The sequence below is a fragment of the Lepidochelys kempii genome, chromosome 7, assembly GCF_965140265.1.
Source record: "Lepidochelys kempii isolate rLepKem1 chromosome 7, rLepKem1.hap2, whole genome shotgun sequence".
In the NCBI taxonomy this organism is placed as follows: Eukaryota; Metazoa; Chordata; order Testudines; family Cheloniidae; genus Lepidochelys; species Lepidochelys kempii.
The window spans coordinates 33,619,796-33,640,760 of record NC_133262.1 but is presented as its reverse complement, the minus strand read 5'-3'; the positions used below and the strand labels follow the sequence as shown (position 1 = coordinate 33,640,760).

General features: G+C 47.4%; 1 protein-coding gene across 1 annotated transcript; it reads right to left on the bottom strand.

Moving 5' to 3' along the window:
* Positions 1–3,471: 3,471 nt before the first annotated feature.
* On the bottom strand, positions 3,472–19,714 carry TOP6BL (TOP6B like initiator of meiotic double strand breaks). The gene is made up of 5 exons (XM_073354850.1): positions 19,448–19,714; positions 16,615–16,713; positions 8,056–8,173; positions 5,774–6,057; positions 3,472–3,607 (listed from the first exon to the last, which is right to left on the bottom strand). The coding sequence occupies exons 1-5, from the start codon at positions 19,502–19,504 to the stop codon at positions 3,554–3,556; spliced, it is 612 nt and encodes a 203-aa protein (XP_073210951.1). The 5' UTR covers positions 19,505–19,714; the 3' UTR covers positions 3,472–3,553.
* Positions 19,715–20,965: the final 1,251 nt, after the last annotated feature.

Here is a 20,965-nt window from a genome sequence, read left to right as displayed (position 1 = left end):
CTCACTTTATTTTTGATTATAAGTATTTGCACTGTACAAAGAAACAAAAGAAATCGTATTATTCAATTCACCTAATACAAGTACTGAACTTACAAATGTAGAATTATGTAATAAAAAACTGCATTCAAAAACAAAATAATGTACAATTTTAGAGTCTGCAAGTCTATTCAGTCCTACTTCTTGTTCAGCCAATTGCTCAGACAAACAAGTTTGTTTACATTTGCAGGAGATAATGCTGCCCATTTCTTGTTTACAATGTCACCTGAAAGTGAGAACAGGCATTCTCATGGCACTTTTGTAGCTGGCGTTGCAAGATATTTACATGCCAGATGTGCTAAAGATTCATATGTCCCTTCATGCTTCAACCACCATTCCAGGGAACATGCGTCTATGTTAATGACGGGTTCTGCTTGATAACAATCCAAAGCAGTGTGGACCAACGCATGTTCATTTTCATCATCTGAGTCAGATGCCACTAGCAGATGGTTGGTTTTCTTTTTTCGTGGTTCGGGTTCTGTAGTTCTCTCATTGGAATGTTGCTCTTTTAAGACTTCTGAAAGCATGCTGCACACCTCATCTCTCAGATTTTGGAAGGCACTTCAGATTCTTAAACTTTGGGTCGAGTGCAGTAGCCATCTTTAGAAATCTCACATTGGTACCTTCTTTGCATTTGTCAGATCTGCAGTGAAAGTGTTCTTAATATGAACAACATGTGCTGGGTCATCATCCGAGACTGCTATAGTGTGAAATATATGGCAGAATGGTAAAACAGAGCAGGGGACATACAATTCTCCCCCAAGGAGTTCAGTCACAAATTTAATTAACATATTTTTTTTTAAGTAATGTCTTCAGCATGGAAGCATGACCTCTGGAATGGTAGCCAAAGCATGAAGGGGCATACAAATGTTTAGCATATCTGGCATGTAAATACCTTGCAATGCCAGCTACAAAAGTGCCATGCAAATGCCTATTCTCACTTTCTGGTGACATTGTAAGTAAGAAGAGGGCAGCATTATCTCCTGTAAATGTAAATAAACTTGTTTGTCTTAGCGATTGGCTGAACAAGAAGTAGGACTGAGTGGACTTGTCGGCTCTGAAGTTTTACATTGTTTTGTTTTTGAGTGCAGTTATGTAACAAAAAATGTACATTTGTAAGTTGCACTTTCAGAACAAAGAGATTGTACTACAGTACTTGTATGAGGTGAATTGAAAAATACTATTTCTTTTGTTTATCATTTTTACAGTGCAAATATTTATAATAAAAAATAATATACACTTTGATTTCAATTACAACACAAAATACAATCTATATGAAAATGTAGAAAAACATCCAAAATATTTAACAAATTTTAATTGGTATTGTTTAACAGTGTGATTAAAACTGTGATTAATTTTTTAATTGTGATTAATTTTTTTTAGTTAATCGCATGAGTTTACTGCGATAAATTGACAGCCCTAGTCACCAAATGAAATTAATAGGCAGCAGCTTTAAAACAAACAAAAGGAAGTATTTTTTCACACAACGTACAGGCAACCTGTGGAACTCCTTGCGAGAGGATGTTGTGAAGGCCAAGACTATAACAGGGTTCAAAAAAGAACTAGATAAGTTTATGGAGGATAGGTCCATCCATGCCTATTAGCCAGGATGTGGAGGGATAGTGTCCCTAGCCCCTGTTTGCCAAAAGCTGGGAATGGATCACTTGATGATTACCTGTTCTATTCATTCCATCTTGGGCACCTGGCACTGGCTACTGTCGGAAGACAGGACACTGGGCTAGATGGACCTTTGGTCTGATCCACTATGGCTGTTCTTATGTTCTCACCCTCCCTCCCACACAGCACTCCCTGGTCATTCCACCGTAGTGCCCCCTCAACCATCCATTGGCCCCAATATCCCTATAGTTCCTTCTCACCTCCACACCATGGCTGAGATGACTCCTCTTCCCCAACACCACCAGCACAGTACTCCCTGTCTTGGGTCCACACCACCCCACAGCTCCCAGCCACAGCACCCCCATCTCTCCAGGAAACCCCAGCCCTGGGCCCATCCCCTGCACCCCTTCAGGAACCTCACAGCACTCCCATGCTGCCATGTAGGATCAGGCAGTGTTGCTGTGGTAGGTTGTCCGGTAGAGTGCTTATCCAGACAAGGCTTCTTACACACCCCACAGCTCCCAGCCACAGCACCCCCATCTCTCCAGGAAACCCCAGCCCTGGGCCCATCCCCTGCACCCCTTCAGGAACCCCACAGCACAGTACTTACACAGTACCAACACCTCAGTACCTGACTCAACTGGAGCATCTACAGTACCCTTTAAGGGATGTGAGATCTCCCAAGAGTGGGTCTTATGGGGTGACCTACCCTTTTTCTTAATTTCTCTGGTTAGGAAGGTGTGTTTCTTCCTTTCTGAGGTCTTTGTGTCTGTGGTCACAGATGAGGCTGGACCAGTGACGAGAGTGGTCTGCAATGTTGAGGCTGATGTACGGGGGAGGAAGTGGACCCCTCCAGAGCTAGGCCATATTCCCTTAAGAGGTGTTTTAGTCTAGCCTCCCTATCTTTTTCTGGCTCTGCCCTTAAATCCCAGACAGACCCTACACTATGAGGGGATATGGGAGTCCCCCAAACACCATAGGCAACTCAAATGTCCGTCACTGTTGGGAAAAAACCTGTAGCAGGTCTGGCAGGGCTTAAACCCTGGGGTCTTGGGCATAACAAATTGTGCTCCCTCCAGCACAAACAAAGGTTCCAGAAGAAGGAGGCAGAAAAACTCCCTCCACAAAAAAGAAAAATCAATAACTATGAAACAAAAATAAAGAAAGACTTTCATGAGATGAAACAAAAGTGGGAAACTAACAGCAAAGACTCTGTCTTGAGCTGCCGGCAGTTGAGGAGGACCTGAGCCCACCACCACTCATTCAGAGGATGAGGTGTTCTGCACAGGGGCAGGCCCGCGAGCACTACTTTGCAGTCTCCAATCAAGAGCACACAGGCACAAACATCCTATGGTGGAGCTCCCATGGGACATATACTCAAAGAAGAACCCAGAAGTCCTCCACCACTGTCATGTCCCTTGACCACAAAGCCATCCACCCTCCCTCCTTCTAATACAACAGTGTCAGCTCTTTGGGGCAAGGGACCAACTTTGTTCCATTTTTGTACAGTGCCCAGCACAGAGGGGTCCTAGTGCGTATCGGGGCTCCTAAGCCCTACTGCAGTGGTTCTCAAACTTTTGTACTGGTGACTCCTTTCACATAGCAAGCCTCTGAGTGCGACCCCCCCTTATAAATTAAAAACACTTTTTTATATATTTAACACCATTATAAATGCTGGAGGCAAAGTGGGATTTGGGGTGGAGGCTGACAGCTCGTGACTCCCCCATGTAATAACCTCGTGACCCCCTGAGGGGTCCAAACCCTCAGTTTGAGAACCCCTGCCCTACTGCCATCCAACAATAAAGAACAAGAACCCCATTGAACGGATGGTCTTTATTTGGCTTTGTTTGCATGGGGGAGCACAGCTGTTCTCATACCCTTGGCTAAGGGCATCTCCATTTCAGGATGTCCATTCAGAAAGATTGGAAATCTCTTGCAGCCACAAGTGGTCAGCCTGCAGGACAAATACAAACAGGCATTGGTCTGTGACTAGACAGGAGCAGAGAAGCCTCCCCACTGGCGAGGGAGGTTACAGCAACACCTGGAGGCCATGTCCTGCCATGCCAGGTGCTGCTCACACAACCAGGCCAAACTCTTCCAAAGCAAAGAGTGACATCAGGTGCCTCATTTTTTGAGCATGCAACTAGAGATGCTGTAAGGACCCTGATTTCCAGACAGTGCTTGGACATCACCCTCAAATTCAGGCCCCTTTGAGGGCTCTCATGTTGGGCTACCAAGAGCCTGGCCCCACAAATGACTGGTGCCTTTTTCAAACAGTAAATGGAAGTCTCCACCCCAAGAAACTTCCAGTCTTTCCCTTGTGCTGAACAGGCCCCTTTGACCAAGATACTAATTGTATGTGATTCCCACAGATCTCAGTGGGCTCCTGGAATCCTGGCTCCCACCCTCCCTACTCTAACCATTAGATCTCACTCCCCTCCCAGAGCTGGGACTAGAACCCAGGAGTCCTGATTCCCAGTCCCTGCCCCTGTTCTCTAACCCACTAGACCCCCCTCCACTCCCCTTGCTGAGCTCCAGACTCCCAGCCCACCTTGCTCTCCTCTGAAAACCAAACCCAGACTTTTGCATAATCTAGAAGGATTTTTGAAAAGAAATCCCCATAGCCATGTTTACGTATTACTCCTGATTGATAATCCTTAGCCCTTCTATCTAAGCCTCTCAAAGTGCTTTCCACACTGTGACGATGCCCCCCATAAGGCTTTACAGAAATATACTTATGAATGTATATATGACATAACTAGAATGTGTTTTATGCTACATATGCCATGTAACATATCTGTAAAGGTTATGATCTACTGAATCTATTAATCCTATTTGTATAAATGTATCATTTTTGTATTCAAAGTTATGAATATTGGCTGCATACTTGTTTGATTCTGAGTAGGTTTTAGTGAAGCAGTTGGTCAACTTCCTGAGAAAAGACTATTTTCAGTAAGTGCCCAATCAAGAAGCCTTAAGCCAACAATGAATTTGGAGATGCCAATCCACATCTGGGCTTTCCCAGGAATGTGGCTTGATTGGTAAGGAACTCAGTCATGCATGGACATGTGACTTGCCCAGGTGACTCCAAAACTCCATTTTGTAGCTGGACTTTGCATAAGAGAGAGGAGGGGGGTCTCCACCCACAAGAGAAAGTCTATTTAAACCCCTGGAAGACCCCTCCATTTTGTCTTCAGCTGGCTAAAGAGAGAGCCTCTCCCCCCCCAAGGATACCTGAAAGGAACGGGAACAAAGGACCGTAACTATGGGGGAGGGGGGGGGGAGGGTGTGAGTGATTGCTGGACCCAGACTAGAAGGAGACTATTCTGTAAAAGGAAGCTTACTGGGTGAAGTTTTTATCTGTATTCAGTTTCTTAGACATAGGCTTGCGTGTTCTATTTTATTTTGCTTGGTAATTCACTTTTGTTCTGTCTGTTACTACTTGGAACCACTTAAATCCTACTTTCTATATTTAATAAAATCACTTTTTACTTATTAATTAACCCAGAGTATGTGTTAATACCTGGGGTGGGGGTTGGCATCTTCAGCTGTGCATGTCTCTCTATCAGTGTTATAGAGGGCAAACAATTTATGAGTTTACCCTATATAAGCTTTATACAGGGTAAAATGGATTTATTTAGGGTTTGGACCCCACTGGGAGTTGGGCATCTGAGTGTTAAAGACAGGAACATTTCCTAAGCTGCTTTCAGTTAAGCTTGCCGTTTGTGGGACGTGGTTTAGACCTGGGTCTGTGTTTGTGGCCAGTAAGTGTGTCTGGCACAGCCAGGCAGGGTTCTGGAGTCCTAAGCTGGCAGGGAAAGCAGGGGCAAAAATAGTCTTGGCACATCAAGTGGCAGCTCCCAAGGGGTTTCTGTGATCCAATCTGTCACACACACATTCATACCTGAAGCCACAGCTCCCTCTGGTAGTTGGGTCAGTGTTATCCCCATTTTGCAGACAGGGAAAGTGAGGTAGAGAGGGAAGGCACATTAGAACTCAGCACCAATTGATTCTGAAGCCCATGCTCCTGCGAACATGGCCTTGTGGGTGCCATCCAGTTTGGCCCTTCCCTTTTGCTCAAACCAAGTTTGATTTCTGGAGAGGTTCTTCCCTCACCAACCTGCCACAGATTCTCACTGCTTCTGGCTCCGCATTCTGATACAGCTGTAAAGCCTTCCTCTCTTTCACGTAGGAACATGCTGGCATCTGCTCCTTCCTTGGGACTCCACAGGCAAAAACTCAGCTGGCTGCCAAAGTCTGTCATGAGATCGTCCGTCCTCTCCTGCAAGCCACCCAGTGGCTCTCGCTCCAGAGCCCCACCTGCATTGTTCTCCATGGTTGCTGTCTTCCTCCTCTTAGTTTCACTCATTTCTCCCCACAAGTCAGCTCTGTCCAGCAGAGAGGCTGTAAACATAAAATGAACATGATGCTCTCACGATAACTGTCTTATACTGTTCTATTGCTGGGAAATGCTGCAGAGCTAGTTACCCAGTGTCTCATACCATGCTGTAGGCGAATGGGACCTCTTTGCCAAGTTTGGCAAAGGCCACATGTAACCCTAGGGAGCTCGTGAATCTGGTAGACACAGACTGAGCAGGGCCAGCAGCTGGAAGTCTGAATACATTCACATTAGGAATAAGGGGAAAATGTTTAGCCAGGAGGGAGAATCCCATGGTTGGGATTGTCCATCCCTTAGCAGCTTCACATCCAGACCGGATGTCTCCCTGAATTATCTGGTCTAGCTCCACCACAGGATTGATGCTGAATGCTGGAATCACTGGGTGAGGTTCTCTGGCCTGTTTGATACAGGCCAGGGGGTCATGCCCGATGGTCAGAATGGTCCCTGGCCTTGAAATCTATGGATGAATGGTGGGCAAAATCTACTGTGAGCATGTGTAAATGCAGATAAGAGCATGCCATTCAATCAGCTCCAATGCTTGTGGTAAGGGAAATAGAAACTGCACAGGAAAATGATCTCGGAGCCATCGTGGGGCTGCTCAGTGGGGAAGAGAGGACGAGGGGGTTAGAGAAAGGAATAAGATATTAAAGGGTGTTAAGAGTAGAGACAGCCCATCCCAGGGAGCAGGGCAGAGGACTCTTGGGCTCTATTCCCAGCTCTGCCACTGGCCTGCGGCATGACCTTGGGCAAGTCCCTTCCTTCTCAGTGCCTTTGTTTCCCCTCCCACTCTGTGTCTATTCTGATTGTTTCTCACTGTGGGTCTATGCAGTGCTCAGTCTAATGTGAGTCTGATCTCAGTCGGGGAAGGTCTGTGCAGAGCCTGGCACAATAGGGGCCTTAATTCAGTCATGCAAAGAATAACAGGCAATATGATTGTGGTTGTTCTATGAACTGCTGGCCTGTTTATCTACTTTTCTAGTACTAATGTGGCTGGATCCAAGCCCCAGTGCGGTCACTGGAAAGAGGATTTGTGGGGTGTCTGGGTGGCTATCACCTGGAGGAGCTGTGTGTTTGTGTTGTGACAGGGCAAGGCCAGATGGTTATAGGAAAGTAGTGAGAAACAGGTATGTTAGCCCCAGGCTAAACAAATCCCTGTTACATGGTAACCAAATGGCAGTTGCTCCAGGTTAAGCAAGACACCTGGGGCCAATTAAGATCCTTCCAGAAAGCAGTGGAGACAGCTAGGTTGATCCTTCCAGAAAGCAGTGGAGATAGCTTCCAGAAAGCAGTGGAGAAAATCAGAGGCTGGCTGAAACTAGTTAAAAACCTCCCAGATAGTCAGGTGGGCGTGCATGTCAGGAGTTGTGGGAGGAAGTTGTGCTGTTGAAGAGACTGAGCAGTACACACCATATCAGGCACAAGGAAGGAGGCCCTGAGGTAAGGGTGAAGTGGAACTTGAGGAAGTGGGGACTGCTGTGGGGAAGTAGCCCAGGGAATTGTATGTGTCCTGTTTCTCAAAGGTCAGCTACCATAGCTGATACTATTAGGGTCCCATTTTCTTACCTGGCTCTGAATTGACAGAACTGATGCTGTCAGATACCTCTTTCTGTGATAGCTTCTGGCCAGCTGTTGGTAAGAAACACGCAGCGAGCCAGGCTGGGTTGGCATCTTCAGTGAATAATCAGAGGGCCAAAGGGGGGAGCCCAGAGTAGAGGGTGGACCCGGGCTCCCCCCTTTGCCCCTCTGATTATTCACTGAGACTGGGAGACAACAGAAACTGTGAAAGGGAGGACAGCTTCTCCTCACCTCCCTCGCTGGGTTATGATGAAAATGGCTCAGTAGGCTGTGACCCTTGCCTCTAGAGAGACAAGGGCTATGTGGAGGGTCACAGTGAGCCTCTGAGGCTAGCAAAATCTGCCAGGAAACGCGGGACCCACGGAGACAAGGACAGAACTTTGTCACAGTGTGCAGAGAGAATGTGTGTCCTCTGTACATTTTCTTACCCGGCTCTGAATTGAGAGAACTGATGCTGTCAGATGCCTCTTCCTGTGATAGCTTCTGGCCAGCTGTTGGTAAGTCACACGCAGCAAGCCAGGCTGGGTTGGCATCTTCAGGTACCTGCTGTTGAAAGTTACCCTCATTAAGTTTGATGAGCAGGGGACAGCTCTGCCAACCTGGTTACACTGGAAAACTGGGTAGGGGAGGCTGAACTGACGCAAAAGTGCAGCAAGTCCCCAGCAGCCATGCAGAACTGACTGCACTGCTCCCCACAGCCAAGCACGGTGCTCTCAGCAGCACGCCTGGCAGTACAAGTGCATTTTGGGTAGCTATCCCACAGAGTGGTTGCAGACGTGTATTCTGCTCAGGTCAGTGTGTGCCCAGTGCACCAAAGCCAGAGAACTTTACCTAACAGTACACATGGGGCAGCACTTGCACCCCCTGACCCCTTAGCCTCTCCCCTGGCTATTTAAGGGCTTCACAACACTCTTCCCTAGTTCCTTCTCATCTCCCATGGCTTGAGTCAGAGTGGTTTTCTCCTCAGGCTTTATTCCACAGTGATGTGATTTTTCTGTATATTGTTTTTAGTTGTGGCTAGCTTACCAGTGCCCTTAAGTTTAGTTTATTATTAATAGTTAGATAAGATTTTGCACACTCTTTCCAGGTTTCAGTGGCCAGAAAGGAGGTTCCCCTTCGGAACTGGAGAAAGGGATTCTACTTATGGTACTTCCTGCTCCCCAAGTCCAAGGGAGGGGGTGAGATCTATCCTCAGTCTGCGTCTCAACAAGTACATCAATTACATGAGGTTCCACATGGTCACGCTAACTACTATTCTTTGAATCACAATGACTGGCTTGCCGCTCTCAATCTTCAGGACGCTTACTTCCATGTAGTGATTTTCCCAAGCCACAGTAGATTTCTGAGATTTGTAATGACAGATCAGCATTATCAGTACACCGTGCTTCTCTTTGGCCTGTTCTTAGCTCCCTGGGTATTTACCAAATGCCTGACTACAGTAGAAGCATATCTCAGAAAAGAGGAATGAGAGGGTTACTCGCATTGTGCAGTAATTGAGGCTCTTCGAGATGAGTATCTCTGTGGGTGCTCCACTTCAGGTGTTGGTGCATCCTGGCGCTGGTTGATGGGAGATTTTCGGGAGCAGTGCCTGGTCAGGATGTGCATGCGCAGTAGCTGGCTTGCCGTGCCATTAGCGCTTCATCTAGCATGTGCACGGCCTGACCCCTTCAGTTCCTTTCCTACCACAGAGTCTTTAATGCGAACGCCGAATTAGAGGGGAGAAAAGTAGGTAGTGGAACGCCCATAGGGGAACACATCTTGAAGAACCTCAGTTACTGCATGAGGTGAGTAACCCTCTCCTTCTTTGAGTACTATCCCTGTGGATGCTCCACTTCAGGTGACTGTAAAGCAGTGCCCTACTGTCGATGGATGGGCTGCGGAGTTGTATGCATAGTTGGTGCTAGCACCGTTCGGCCTAGTATCGCATCTGAGCCTGAGCTTTGCATTATTGCGTAGAGATTAATGAATGTGTGTTTGGATGCCCAAGTGGTGACTCGACATATCTCTGTGAGTGGTAGGTTATTCAAAAAGGCTGTTGAGGTTGATATTGATCTCGTCAAATGGGCTCTGATCCCCACTGGGAGTTCCCTTTTTTGTTGTTGTTAGCATAGGTGGATGCAATTGGAGATCCATTTTGAACGTCTTTGTTTTGATATTGCGGATCCCTTTGATCATTCAGTTGTGGAGATGAACAGTCTCGGTGATTTTCTGAATGGTTTCATTCTATCTCGGTAAAATGCTAATGCGCATCTAACATCTAGAGAGTGTAGGACTGTCTCTTGTACAGTCCCATGTGGGTTAGGGTAAAATGTAGGTAAGTGATTGGTTGGTTGAGATGAAAGGATGATGATACCTTGGGGAAAAATTTTGGGTGTGGTTGTAGTGTCACTTTGTCTTTGACGAATACGGTAGATGGAGGGTGGGCCATGAGAGCCCCTAGTCCACTTACTCTTTGTGCAGAAGTAATTGTGACCAGGAATGCTACCTTCATTGAGAGGTGTAGTAGAGAACAAGTCATGAATGGATCCAATGGTGCTTTGGTAAGGCCTCTAAGGACCAGGTTTAGATCCCATGCTGATGTGGGGTTGAGTATTTCTGGGTTATACCTGTGAGGAAATGCTTTGTGATCGGGTGTGTGAATATTGAGACACCATCGATCTTATGGTGGAAAGCAGCTATGGCTGGCAGGTGTACTTTAACCGTACTTATGGAAAGTCCTGATTGTTTCAGTTCTAATATATTCTCCAAGATCAAATGAAGTGGTGCTGTAAGTGCAGTTATGCATCTGTTTCTGCACCACATGGAGAACTCTTCCATTTCTGTAGGTATGTTGCACAAGTGGATGTCTTTCTGTTGTTTAGTAATACCTGTTTAACCTGTTCTAAGCAGGCTAATTCTTCGTGTTGGAGCCCTGGAGGAGCCATGCCTTCAGGTGAAGTTTCTCCAGGTCCAGATGGAGGACTTGACCTGCGTCTTGTGAGAGAAGATCCCGTCACCGTGGGAGAGTGTATGGTGCGCAGATCGCCATGCATCTCAGGTATGGGAACCATGTCTGGGCCATGTCGGGGCTATAAGTATGACCTTGGCTTCGTTGTTTCATATCTTGTGTATTACCCTGGAGATTAACCGTGTCAGTGGGAATGCTACAGGAGAGGTGTGTTTCATCTGATGAGGAAGCCATCTCTTAGGAATTGTGTTCCCAGTCCTGCTCATGAGCAAAACTTTGGGCATTTGTTGTTTCATGTGAATAGGTCGATGTGTGGGAACCCTTTCATGTGGAATATGTGTTGTGTTATGTTGTCATTCAGTTCCTATTCATGTTCTTGAGGAAACTGTCTGCTTAATGTGTCCACCGTCATGTTCTGCTGACCCAGGAGGTATGATGCTGTAATGGTGATGTTGTGTTTTATGCAACAGTTCCATAGTTTTATGGCTTCTGTGCATAGGGAGCGAGATCGTGCTGCGCCCTGTCGGTTTATGTAGAACATACATACAATGTTGTCCATCATGACTCTTATTGTTTTGTTCTGAAATGGTTGCATGCATTGCGAACTGTGCATAATTCAAGCAGGTTGGTGTGTAAATGTGTCACTGCGGATTCTCTTGGATTGTATGTTGGTTTCGGTGGGTGCCCCAGCAAATCGGTGAGCAACCGTTGTGATCAGTATGGAAGGTGGATCCTGCTGGAATGGGGTCCCTGAGCATATGTTTCCTGGATTTGTCCACCATTGTAAGAAGTGTTGGACTTTTGGTATTAGTGTTAGGCTTTTGTTCAGGCTGCAAAAGGAAGAGCAGATACTCCCAAAACTGGTGGTTAACACTGAAGTTAAACTCACCAACCAGTCACAAACTGTGTTTCTGATCCCCCACACTGGTTATCAAGAAGCTGAAAAAAGAAATCACACAGCCCCCTTTATTGCATTCCAGTTCTCTGGCTCCCAATCAGCACACAGGTCCAGTACAGTGAGAAGTTATTTAAAAACTCTACTCACTATGCAAAATGTTTTTCTAACCACAAAGGGTCAGCCATGTTACCAGGTCAATATTAGTTTGGATCTTACCCAAAATACCACGCTGCCAGCCAATCCTTTAGTGTCTAAAACTAAAGGTTTATTATAAAGAAAAAAGAAAGAACAAGAAGAGCGATTTTAAATGGTAAAGCAATCACATATATACAGAGACTTCAAAGTGCATATATCAGGTTCTCAGCAGTATTGGTGAATTTGCTGGCTTGAAAGTCCCTCTGGAACACATCCACAGCTTGGATGGGATCATTCAGTCCTTTGTTCAGAGCTTAAATTTGTAGAGAAATTACTCCAGAGGTGGGAAGCAGGATTGAAGACAAGATGGAGATGATGCAGTTGTCTTTTATATCCTTTGCCATGTGTTTGGTACTTCCTTTGTCCCATACACAAACTCATAGCACACGGCATGGAAAAACCTTGGAGTCCTCTGTCCATACGCATGCCCCTACAAGTCCTGCTGACTCATAAGGTGTAGCCCCTGGCTTCTTTCAGTGGGTTGTTTCTAAGCTGATGACCCTTGATCATGGGCCATCAAACAGGCTAGGCACTGCTGATGTCAATCTGTCTGGGGGTGTCACCCAGAAACACAGCACAAGTTTTGAAATACAGATATACCATTAAAAAGATGCATCCAATGAAGTGAGCTGCAGCTCATGAAAGCTTATGCTGTAATAAATGTGTTAGTTTCTAAGGTGCCAAAAGTACTCCTTTTCTTTTTACGGATACAGACTAACACGGCTGCTACTCTGAAACCTATCAGATATACCATTGTGACATTCTATACCTTGGGGGAGCATAGTGTAACCCCCATATTCCTCATTTTCATATAATCATGATCTTACATATAAAGTATGCCTTGTAAGGTATCAGGGGAAAGGTTATGATCTGCTGAAAGACATTTATCTATCCATATATGTGTATCATTAATGCATATTAAGTTATGAGAATTGTGTTATATGGTGGTCACTAAAGCATGCTGTAAGTTGGGGACTCAGCCAGATATTAGCTCCCCAGATGCAACAGCAAGGAAAGTAACTAACGCCTGGGAGGAGTGCCAAACAACCCATCAACAGCCATTGCCCAGCAAGGGAGCTACAAAGCAATGACTCTCCTGCATGAGGCCACACAAGGGGAATTGCTCAACCTTTGCTTGAGGAGACTCAGCAATGCCCTCCAGACATGCCTAGACTTGTGCTCTCCAAGCACATGGACTGAGAGTATAAAACAGACAGAGTGGACACATACTGAGCCTTTCTCCTGCCCCCACCTATGCTGCAAGCCAAGACACTGAGGAGAAGAAGACAAGACTCCAACACAGGAGATTGGCCCAGGTTTAAGGAACAAACCTGTATATTAAGGACTGCAATATCCAGTGGGGTGAGAAAAACGGCTGAGTGAGTAGGCAACGTCAGCACGGTGACGAGAGTGATGAGGACATGGACAAAGACTTCTCTCAAAGCACGGGCCCTGGCAATGTGGGTATCAATTTTGTAGTGTAGACATACCCTTAGTGGTGGATGGGGGCAACCAATGGGGTAAACAACTACAATCCTGATCCACACTCCAAGACAAGGATTGGAAGAGATTAAATCTATTTGGATGGAAAGTCTACTCTTTGGCAACTCTGCAATTCCACACGGCCAACTACACAGCGTTACTAGCAACAAAAACCACAATAATTACACTAAACTGAATGAGTTCCTTGATGAAATCTCAGAGGACAAGAAGGAACAATTCCAAGCCATCATTAACGAGGGACAGCTCGTAGCCAGAACAGCACCCAAAGCATCCCTCGATGTCGCAGACACAGCCGCATGCACAATAGCAATAGTAATGTGCAGAGCTTCATGGCTACATTCTTCGGGAATCCTGAGGGAACTTCAAATTAAGGTAGAAGACCTCCCATTTGATAGGGATAAGCTGTTCTCCACCAAGACAGATGAGGTCCTACATTCCATGAAGGACTCATGAGCGACACTAAGAACACTCAGCATTTACACAACCCCAAACAGAAGGAGGAAATACCAACCATACTCCCGCAACAGAGACAATACATTGCAACAACAACAGAGACAATTCGACAACCAGAGACAAAGACACTAGCCACAGAGACGTTATCCTTCCCAGTCTCAGTCTGTGGCATCCCAAGCACCATAAGCCAAGATGCAATTTTGAAACGTTGGTCAAGGGTCTGACTGACCTCCCCCAACAACCAGCGCCAATACTACAAACAACCCAGACCTTTGGTCATCGGCTATGACCATTTTATTATACGCAGGCCTCCATCACCACAGACCACTGGGTATTAGAGATCATCCACACAGGTTATACCATCCCTTTTATTTTCATTCCACCTACCCATCCCCCTTCCCTGTCCCTCTTCAGGGACCCTTCTCACGAGCACCTTCTACGACAAGAAGTGAATCATCTTCTACAACTAGGTGCCGTGGAACAAGTTCCAACACAACACAAGGGGAAGAGATTTTATTCCTACTATTTCCTGACTCAAAACAAAAACCGTGGATGGAGACCCATATTAGATCTCAGAAAACTTAACAAGTTTGTCCGTATCCACAGATGGTCACATTAAACTCAGTGATCCCAGTGCTGGAAAAGGGGGCCTGGTTCTCGGCCCTCGACCTAAAAGAGGCATACTTTCATATTACCATCCTTCCCGCATGCAGACGGTTCCTACGATTCACAACAGGAAAAGACCACTTCCAGTACAGAGTGCTACCCTTCGGACTTTTGACGGCCCTGAGAGTTTTTACCAAAACCCTAGCAGTAGTAGTGGTGCATTTACGCAGACAGGGAATATTGATCTTCCAGTACCTAGACAACTGCCCACTGAAAGGACCTACTCAAGCAGAAACAATAAATATTCCCCAGAGGAATATCACCCTCTTTCACACCCTTAGGTTACAAATTAAGAAACTGAAATCCATAGGCACCGACTTCCAGATTTCCCAGCTCAACCCTCTGCTCCATCCTAGGCCCCACCCCTTCCCCCAATGCCCCACCCCACCTCTTCCTGCCCCTGCTCCACCCTGTCCCCCAAGGATACCCCATATTCAACTGGTGCCTCCCCATAGTGGGGGGGCACAAGCAAAAGGGCAGGTCACGTGTGTGTCCCCCTGCGCCCAGCCCCGGGGCCAGCACACTCTCCCTTCCCCATGTTACCTGGGGGGGCTTTGTCCTCCCACTGCGCCTGCCCTCTCCGCACGTTATGCTGCTCTCCCTGCTCCCCAGGAGTCCAAGAGGGGAGCAGAAGGGAGCTGCTTTTAACGCCGGCCCCTCCCAGTCGCTGCTTTGCAGTCCTGCCTGGCAGCTGTCTGAGAGCCTGGCTGGGGAGGAGTTGGCTTCCACTCCCTGCCTGGCTTAGCTGCCAGGGATCCCAGCACCCGAACCCTGGCAGGCAGTGGGAGTCACCTCCCCAGCCATGCTCTCTCAGGCAACTGTTGCGCAGGGCTGGAGAACAGCATCTCAGTGGCTGGAAGGGGCTAGTCCTGTCCCTTCCACTCCCTGCATCTGGGCCATGCATTGCCCAGGCCCGCCCCCTGTTCCTCCCACAGCACGCTGCCAAACAGCTGATGGCAGCTGGCGGGAGGCATTGCGGGCGACGCGGACGAGCTGATCGGCGGGACCTGGCGCTGGGGGGAAGAGGGGCCTGCCAGTGGGTGCTCAGTACCCACTATTTTTTTTTCTGTGGGTGCTCCAGCCCAGGAGCGCATATGCTGAAATCTACTCTAAAACCAGTACAACAATTGGACTTTATTGGAGAACACCTAGACTCGTAGAGGCCAAAGCATCATCACCAATGACCAGATTCGTGCACTAACCACTCTCATATCAGTGGTCACAAACAGCTCACGAGTATCAGCACACACCTGCCTTCAACTACTGGGACATATGGCGGCCGCCACCTTCGTAGGAAAACACTCTCCATTACACATGTGCTGCCTACAGGGATGGCTGCGCTCGGTATACATACCATGAAAGCACAGCCTGAACAAAAGGGCCCAAGCAATATTAATCAGCTTCCTCAATGATGTTTCGATATTGGACATTTGCAGGGCAGCTCCTTGGTCTGTCATACATACTTTTACCAAGCATTATGCTATTAGGGCTGCATCTAGATCAGATGCAAATTTTGGGAAGGCAAGTGCTGCAATTGTTCTTTAAGTAGACTCTGAGCCCTGCCCCTTAACTTGGTTTGTGAGTCCCCTGAGTGAAATACACGTCTGCACCCACTCAAAGAAGAGTGGTTACCTACCTGGACAGTAACTGTTGTTCTTCGAGATGTGGGTGAAGAGGTGTCTTCCATGCCCCACCCTCTGTCCCCTCTGCATTGGAGTGTTACCATGTAATGTTTGGTGTGAAGGAATAAGGGGGGGTTGGAGCCCTTAAACAGCCTGGGGAGGGCCGAAGGGGCCATAGGACATGAGCACCAACCCATGGTTATGGCTAGGGAAAGTTCTCTGACTTCTGAGTGCTGGGTGCACACACACCTGAGTGGAGTTCATATCTTGCAGAACAACAGTTACAATACAAGAGAGTAACTGTTTGTTTTTTTCCCAGCAGCAGGTGATAGCAGAATGAAGATATTTTTCTAATATAAGACTGAAGGGCATTGAAAACCGGCTGAACAAGATCCTGGGGGATAATTTACAGGGGGGTAATCCTACCCTGGGTCCCAGAGAGGTATGGGGTAGATGGGATCTGATGTGGGGTGTCTCCATCTCTGATGGAACAATCCACAGGGAATAGTCTGTAGGGACTCGGGCCACATGGGATTCAGTAGACGCTTTCCATCTCTGCTATCTCTGATGACTAAAAGGTGCTCACATACCATGGTCACGAGCATGGAGTTGGTGGGTGGGTGGATATGTATGGTGACAGGTGACAGACACAGATCAGTATACAGGGCCTCAAAGAGGGAGCCACAGGGTGAAACTGACTTACTTTTGTGATGCTGCATGTGCCACTGGGCATCAGTCGCTTCCGAGTGACATTTTCAAAGGCTGTTTGAATGGCTGCCATTAGCTCTGGGGTATCTGAAACCTGGACACATTAGTAGAATACAGTCACCTGGGGAAAGGTGCTTTGGATTCTTGAGACCTCTCCTTTGAAGAGTTCTCATGCCTCCATGGTTTGCACGAGATCTTAAGCTACTTTTATCCTTACAAGCACTAAAATAGCACTTCATCTAATGATGATGTTTTCATCCCTCTGCTGGGGGGGAGCAGAATTCTGGGGGGAGCAATGAAGCCCAAGAGTTGCCTCCAAATCCAGAGAACAGAGCAAACAGCAAACTCTCTGCCACCTGCCATGACATCTCTCCAAGAACCGTGGCATCACAACACTAGTATCACAGCATTTCTTCAAATACTAAAAACTTGCTCACAGGGGACTTAAACAACTTGGAAGACTGTATGACAGTGCCATCTGGTGATCTTCCTGAAAACACCATCCTGGCCACCATGGATGTAGAAGCTCTTTACACCAATATTCCACACAAGCTGTCAAGAACAGTATCCCTATTAAAGCCATGGCACACCTGGTGGCTGAGCTTTGTGACTTTATCCCCACCCACAACCATTTCAGATTTGGGGACAACTTATACCTTCAAGTCAGTGGCACTCCTATGGGTACCCGCATGGCCCCACAGTATGCCAACATTTTTATGGCTGACTTAGAACAACACTTCCTCAGCTCTCGTCCCCTAGCGTCCCTCCTCTACTTGTGCTACATTGATTACATCTTCATCATATGGACCCACAGGAAGGAGGCCCTTGAGGAATTCCACCTGGATTTCAACAATTTCCACCCCACCATCAACCTCAGCCTGAACCAGTCCATACAAGAGATCCACTTCCTGGACACTACAGTGCAAATAAGTGATGGTCACATAAACACCACCCTATACCAGAAACCTACTGGCCGCTATACTTACCTACATGCCTGCAGCTTCCATCCAGGACACATCACACGATCCATTGTCTACAGCCAAGCCCTAAGATACAACCAAATTTGCTCCAATCCCTCAGACAGAGACAAACACCTACAAGATTTTTTGGGGGTGGGTGCAAGGGATAGCTCAGTGGTTTGAGCATTGGCCTGCTAAACCCAGGGTTGTGAGTTCAATCCTTGAGGGGGCCATTTGGGATCTGGGGAAAAAAATTGGGGATTGGTTGTGCTTTGAGCAGGTGGTTGGACTAGATGACCTCCTGAGGTCCCTTCCAACCCTGATATTCTATGATTCTAAGATCTTTATCAAGCTCTCTTAAAATTACAGTACCCACCTGAGGAAGTGAGGAAACAGATTGACAGAGCGAGACAGGTACCCAGAAATCACCTACTACAGGATAGGCCCAACAAGGAAAATAACAGAACATCACTGGCCATCACATACAGCCCCCAGCTAAAACTTCTCCAGCACATTATCAACGATCTACAACCTATCTTGGAAAACGATCCCTCACTCTCACAGACCTTGGGAGACAGGCTAGGTCTCGCTTACAGAAAGCTCCCCAACCTGAAGCAAATACTCACCAGCAACTACACACCACACCACAGAAACACTAACCCGGGAACCAATCCCTGTAGCAAACCTTGTTGCCTACTGTCCCCATATCTACTCTAGCAACACCATCAGAAGACCCAACCACATCAGCCACACCATCAGGGGCTCATTCACCTGCATGTCTACTAATGTTATATATGCCATCATGTGCCAGCAATGCCCCTCTGCCATGTACATTGGCCAAACCGGACAGTCCCTACGTAAAAGAATAAATGGACACAAATCGGACATCAGGAATGGTAACATACAAAAGCCAGTAGGAGAACACTTCAATCTTCATGGACATTCCATAACAGATTTGAAAGTAGCTATACTTGAACAAAAAAACTTCAGAAACAGACTTCAAAGAGAAACTGCAGAACTAAAATTCATTTGCAAATTTAACACCATTAAGTTGGGCTTGAATAGGGACTGGGAGTGGCTGGCTCATTTCAAAAGCAGCTTTGCCTCTCCTGGAATTGACACCTCATCATCAGTTATTGGGAGTGGAATACATCCACCCTGATTGAATTGGCCCTGTCAACACTGATTCTCCACTTGTGAGGTAACTCCCTTCTCTTCATGTGTCGGTATATGATGCTTGCATCCGTAATTTTCACTCCATGCATCTGAAGAAGTGGAGTTTTACTCATGAAAGCTTATGCCCAAATAAATCTGTTAGTCTTTAAGGTGCCACCGGACTCCTTATTGTTTTTGTGGATACAGACTAACACGGCTACCCCCTGATACTTGAGTGCCATCTGGTGACTCCTCTCATGACATTATTAATATTATAGTAGCCCTGGAAGGCTACCACTTTCATCAGTGTCCAATTCTGTTGGGGGTTGCACAGACCTCAACTGAGATCAGGGTATCATTATGCCAGATGCTGCACAGACCCTGACCAAGCTTGGGGGCCCTGTCTTGCCAGGAGCTGCCCTGACCCCAAGTGAGACTGGGGCCCCCATTATGTCAGGCCCTGCACATATGCATAGTGAGATAGAGTGCCTCCCCTGAAAAACTCACAATCTAAATAGACAAAGGGTGGGAGGGGCAACTGAGGCCCCAAGAGGGGAAGGGACTTGCCCAAGATCACCCAGCAGGTCAGTGGCTGAGCCATAAATAGATCACAGTAGCCCTGAGTTCCAGTTGAGTCAGCACAGCTAGTCACTAGACCATGCTGCCTCTTATGGAGAATTATATCCTAAAAAATCCACCACATACAATAGTTACCTGCAAACTCTGTAGACATTCCCTTCTGAACTGGCTGTTAGTGCTGCTAGACACCATGCTGGAAATGGCACTTAGGATGACGGGCAGGGACAGCTTCAACCTCTGCTGGTTCTGGGAAGGGCCAAGAACATTTTACTGAACATTTCCATTCCCATCGACACCTGGCCACCCAGGGACAGATCAGAAAACCAAGGCAGATCCTGTGGTGGGGAAGCTTGGGGGGTCAGAATGAGACAGTCCTACTGAAATTGGCTCAGCACATTGTGGGATCAGCCTGACACCTAGGAAAAGCACCATGCATATAGTGGGTTTATGTCTCTTTCAGATGATGTCATCCGCAGCAGTACAGCATCGCCTAGCACAGCCCTGGAGAACTGGGGCTGGGACTAATCCCAAGAGGACAGCACCCCCTACTGAGGGCCTGGCACTGTTCCATTTAGCACAGCATGCCCTAATGCCACACTGGGTTCAGCACAGACTCCAAAGGGAGAGCGCCCCCTGCGGCTCCCCCACCCTTCTCTCTATAGCACAGTGTCTGCAGCAGCTCACTGACTCAGAAGAGGGAGCAGTTCCTGCTGAGTCACCCACACCACTTCTTGTGGAATCTGAAGTTTTGTGCAGACATTTCCAACCCAAGTCCTAACCAAATCCCAAGCTGCTGAGCTGGCAAAATCTCCTGAGAGCACAGTTCACAGGAGTCTGGCTGCAGGATATGTGGTGAAAGCCAACTTGACCCAGTAATAAAACAATGAGAACAGAAAAAGCAGGCAAGAGCACAACTCACCCCAGTACAACAGCAGGCTCAGAGAGGATGGAGAGAGGAGCCCGGATAGAAGAGCTAACCCTGTGATCTCAGATTCATGGGTTCAGTGCTGCCTAATACACATACCAGTACAAGCTCCTACCTTCCCCCTCTTGCAGTGCTCCTCTAGCATTGCGTCAATGACAACCTGGACTCCGCGCTTCACTGCCTGCTGGCTGCACAGGAGAATCTGGTCCATATAGGATGCAATCATGCGCCGGGCCCCTGAGTCACAACAGTTCGGGGTTCGTTTACATGGGGTTTGGTTTGCTTAGGGAAGAGTCATTTTTAGGCGATGATGATCCAAGGAGTCAAAAAACAGGTCAAAATCCCAAAGGCAAATCAGTTATTATTTATGTTGCAGGGCTGCCCCGAGGATCCAACCAAGACCAGGTCCCCAGTGCTGCACAGATCCTGAGTGAGAGCAGCGCCCTGTCCTTCCAGGTGCTGCACAAACCCCGCAACATCAACAGGGCTCTCTCATGTTCCCTGCAGCATAGTGCCCCCTAGCACTGCACTGGGGTCTGTGCAGCACCCAGCATGCTGGGGACCCCCACCTCCTTCGGAGCCGGTGCAATGTCGGTCATGCCAGGAACCCCCATCTCATCTGGAGCCGATGCAATGCCTGCCATGCCAGGAGCCCCCACCTCGGTGAGGTCTGTGCAGCACCAGGCACGCTGGGACACTGATCTCAGTTGGGGTCTGTGCAGCTCTTG

Excerpts from the sequence above, each read along its gene's own strand:
- TOP6BL (XM_073354850.1), bottom strand. The coding sequence starts at position 19,504 with ATGGTGTCTAGCAGCACTAACAGCCAGTTCAGAAGGGAATGTCTACAG. Across the intron at positions 8,174-16,614 it reads GCACATGCAGCATCACAAAA|CAGGTACCTGAAGATGCCAA; the intron begins GTAAGTCAGTTT and ends AACTTTCAACAG. Across the intron at positions 3,608-5,773 it reads GCAGTGAGAATCTGTGGCAG|GCTGACCACTTGTGGCTGCA; the intron begins GTTGGTGAGGGA and ends TTTGTCCTGCAG.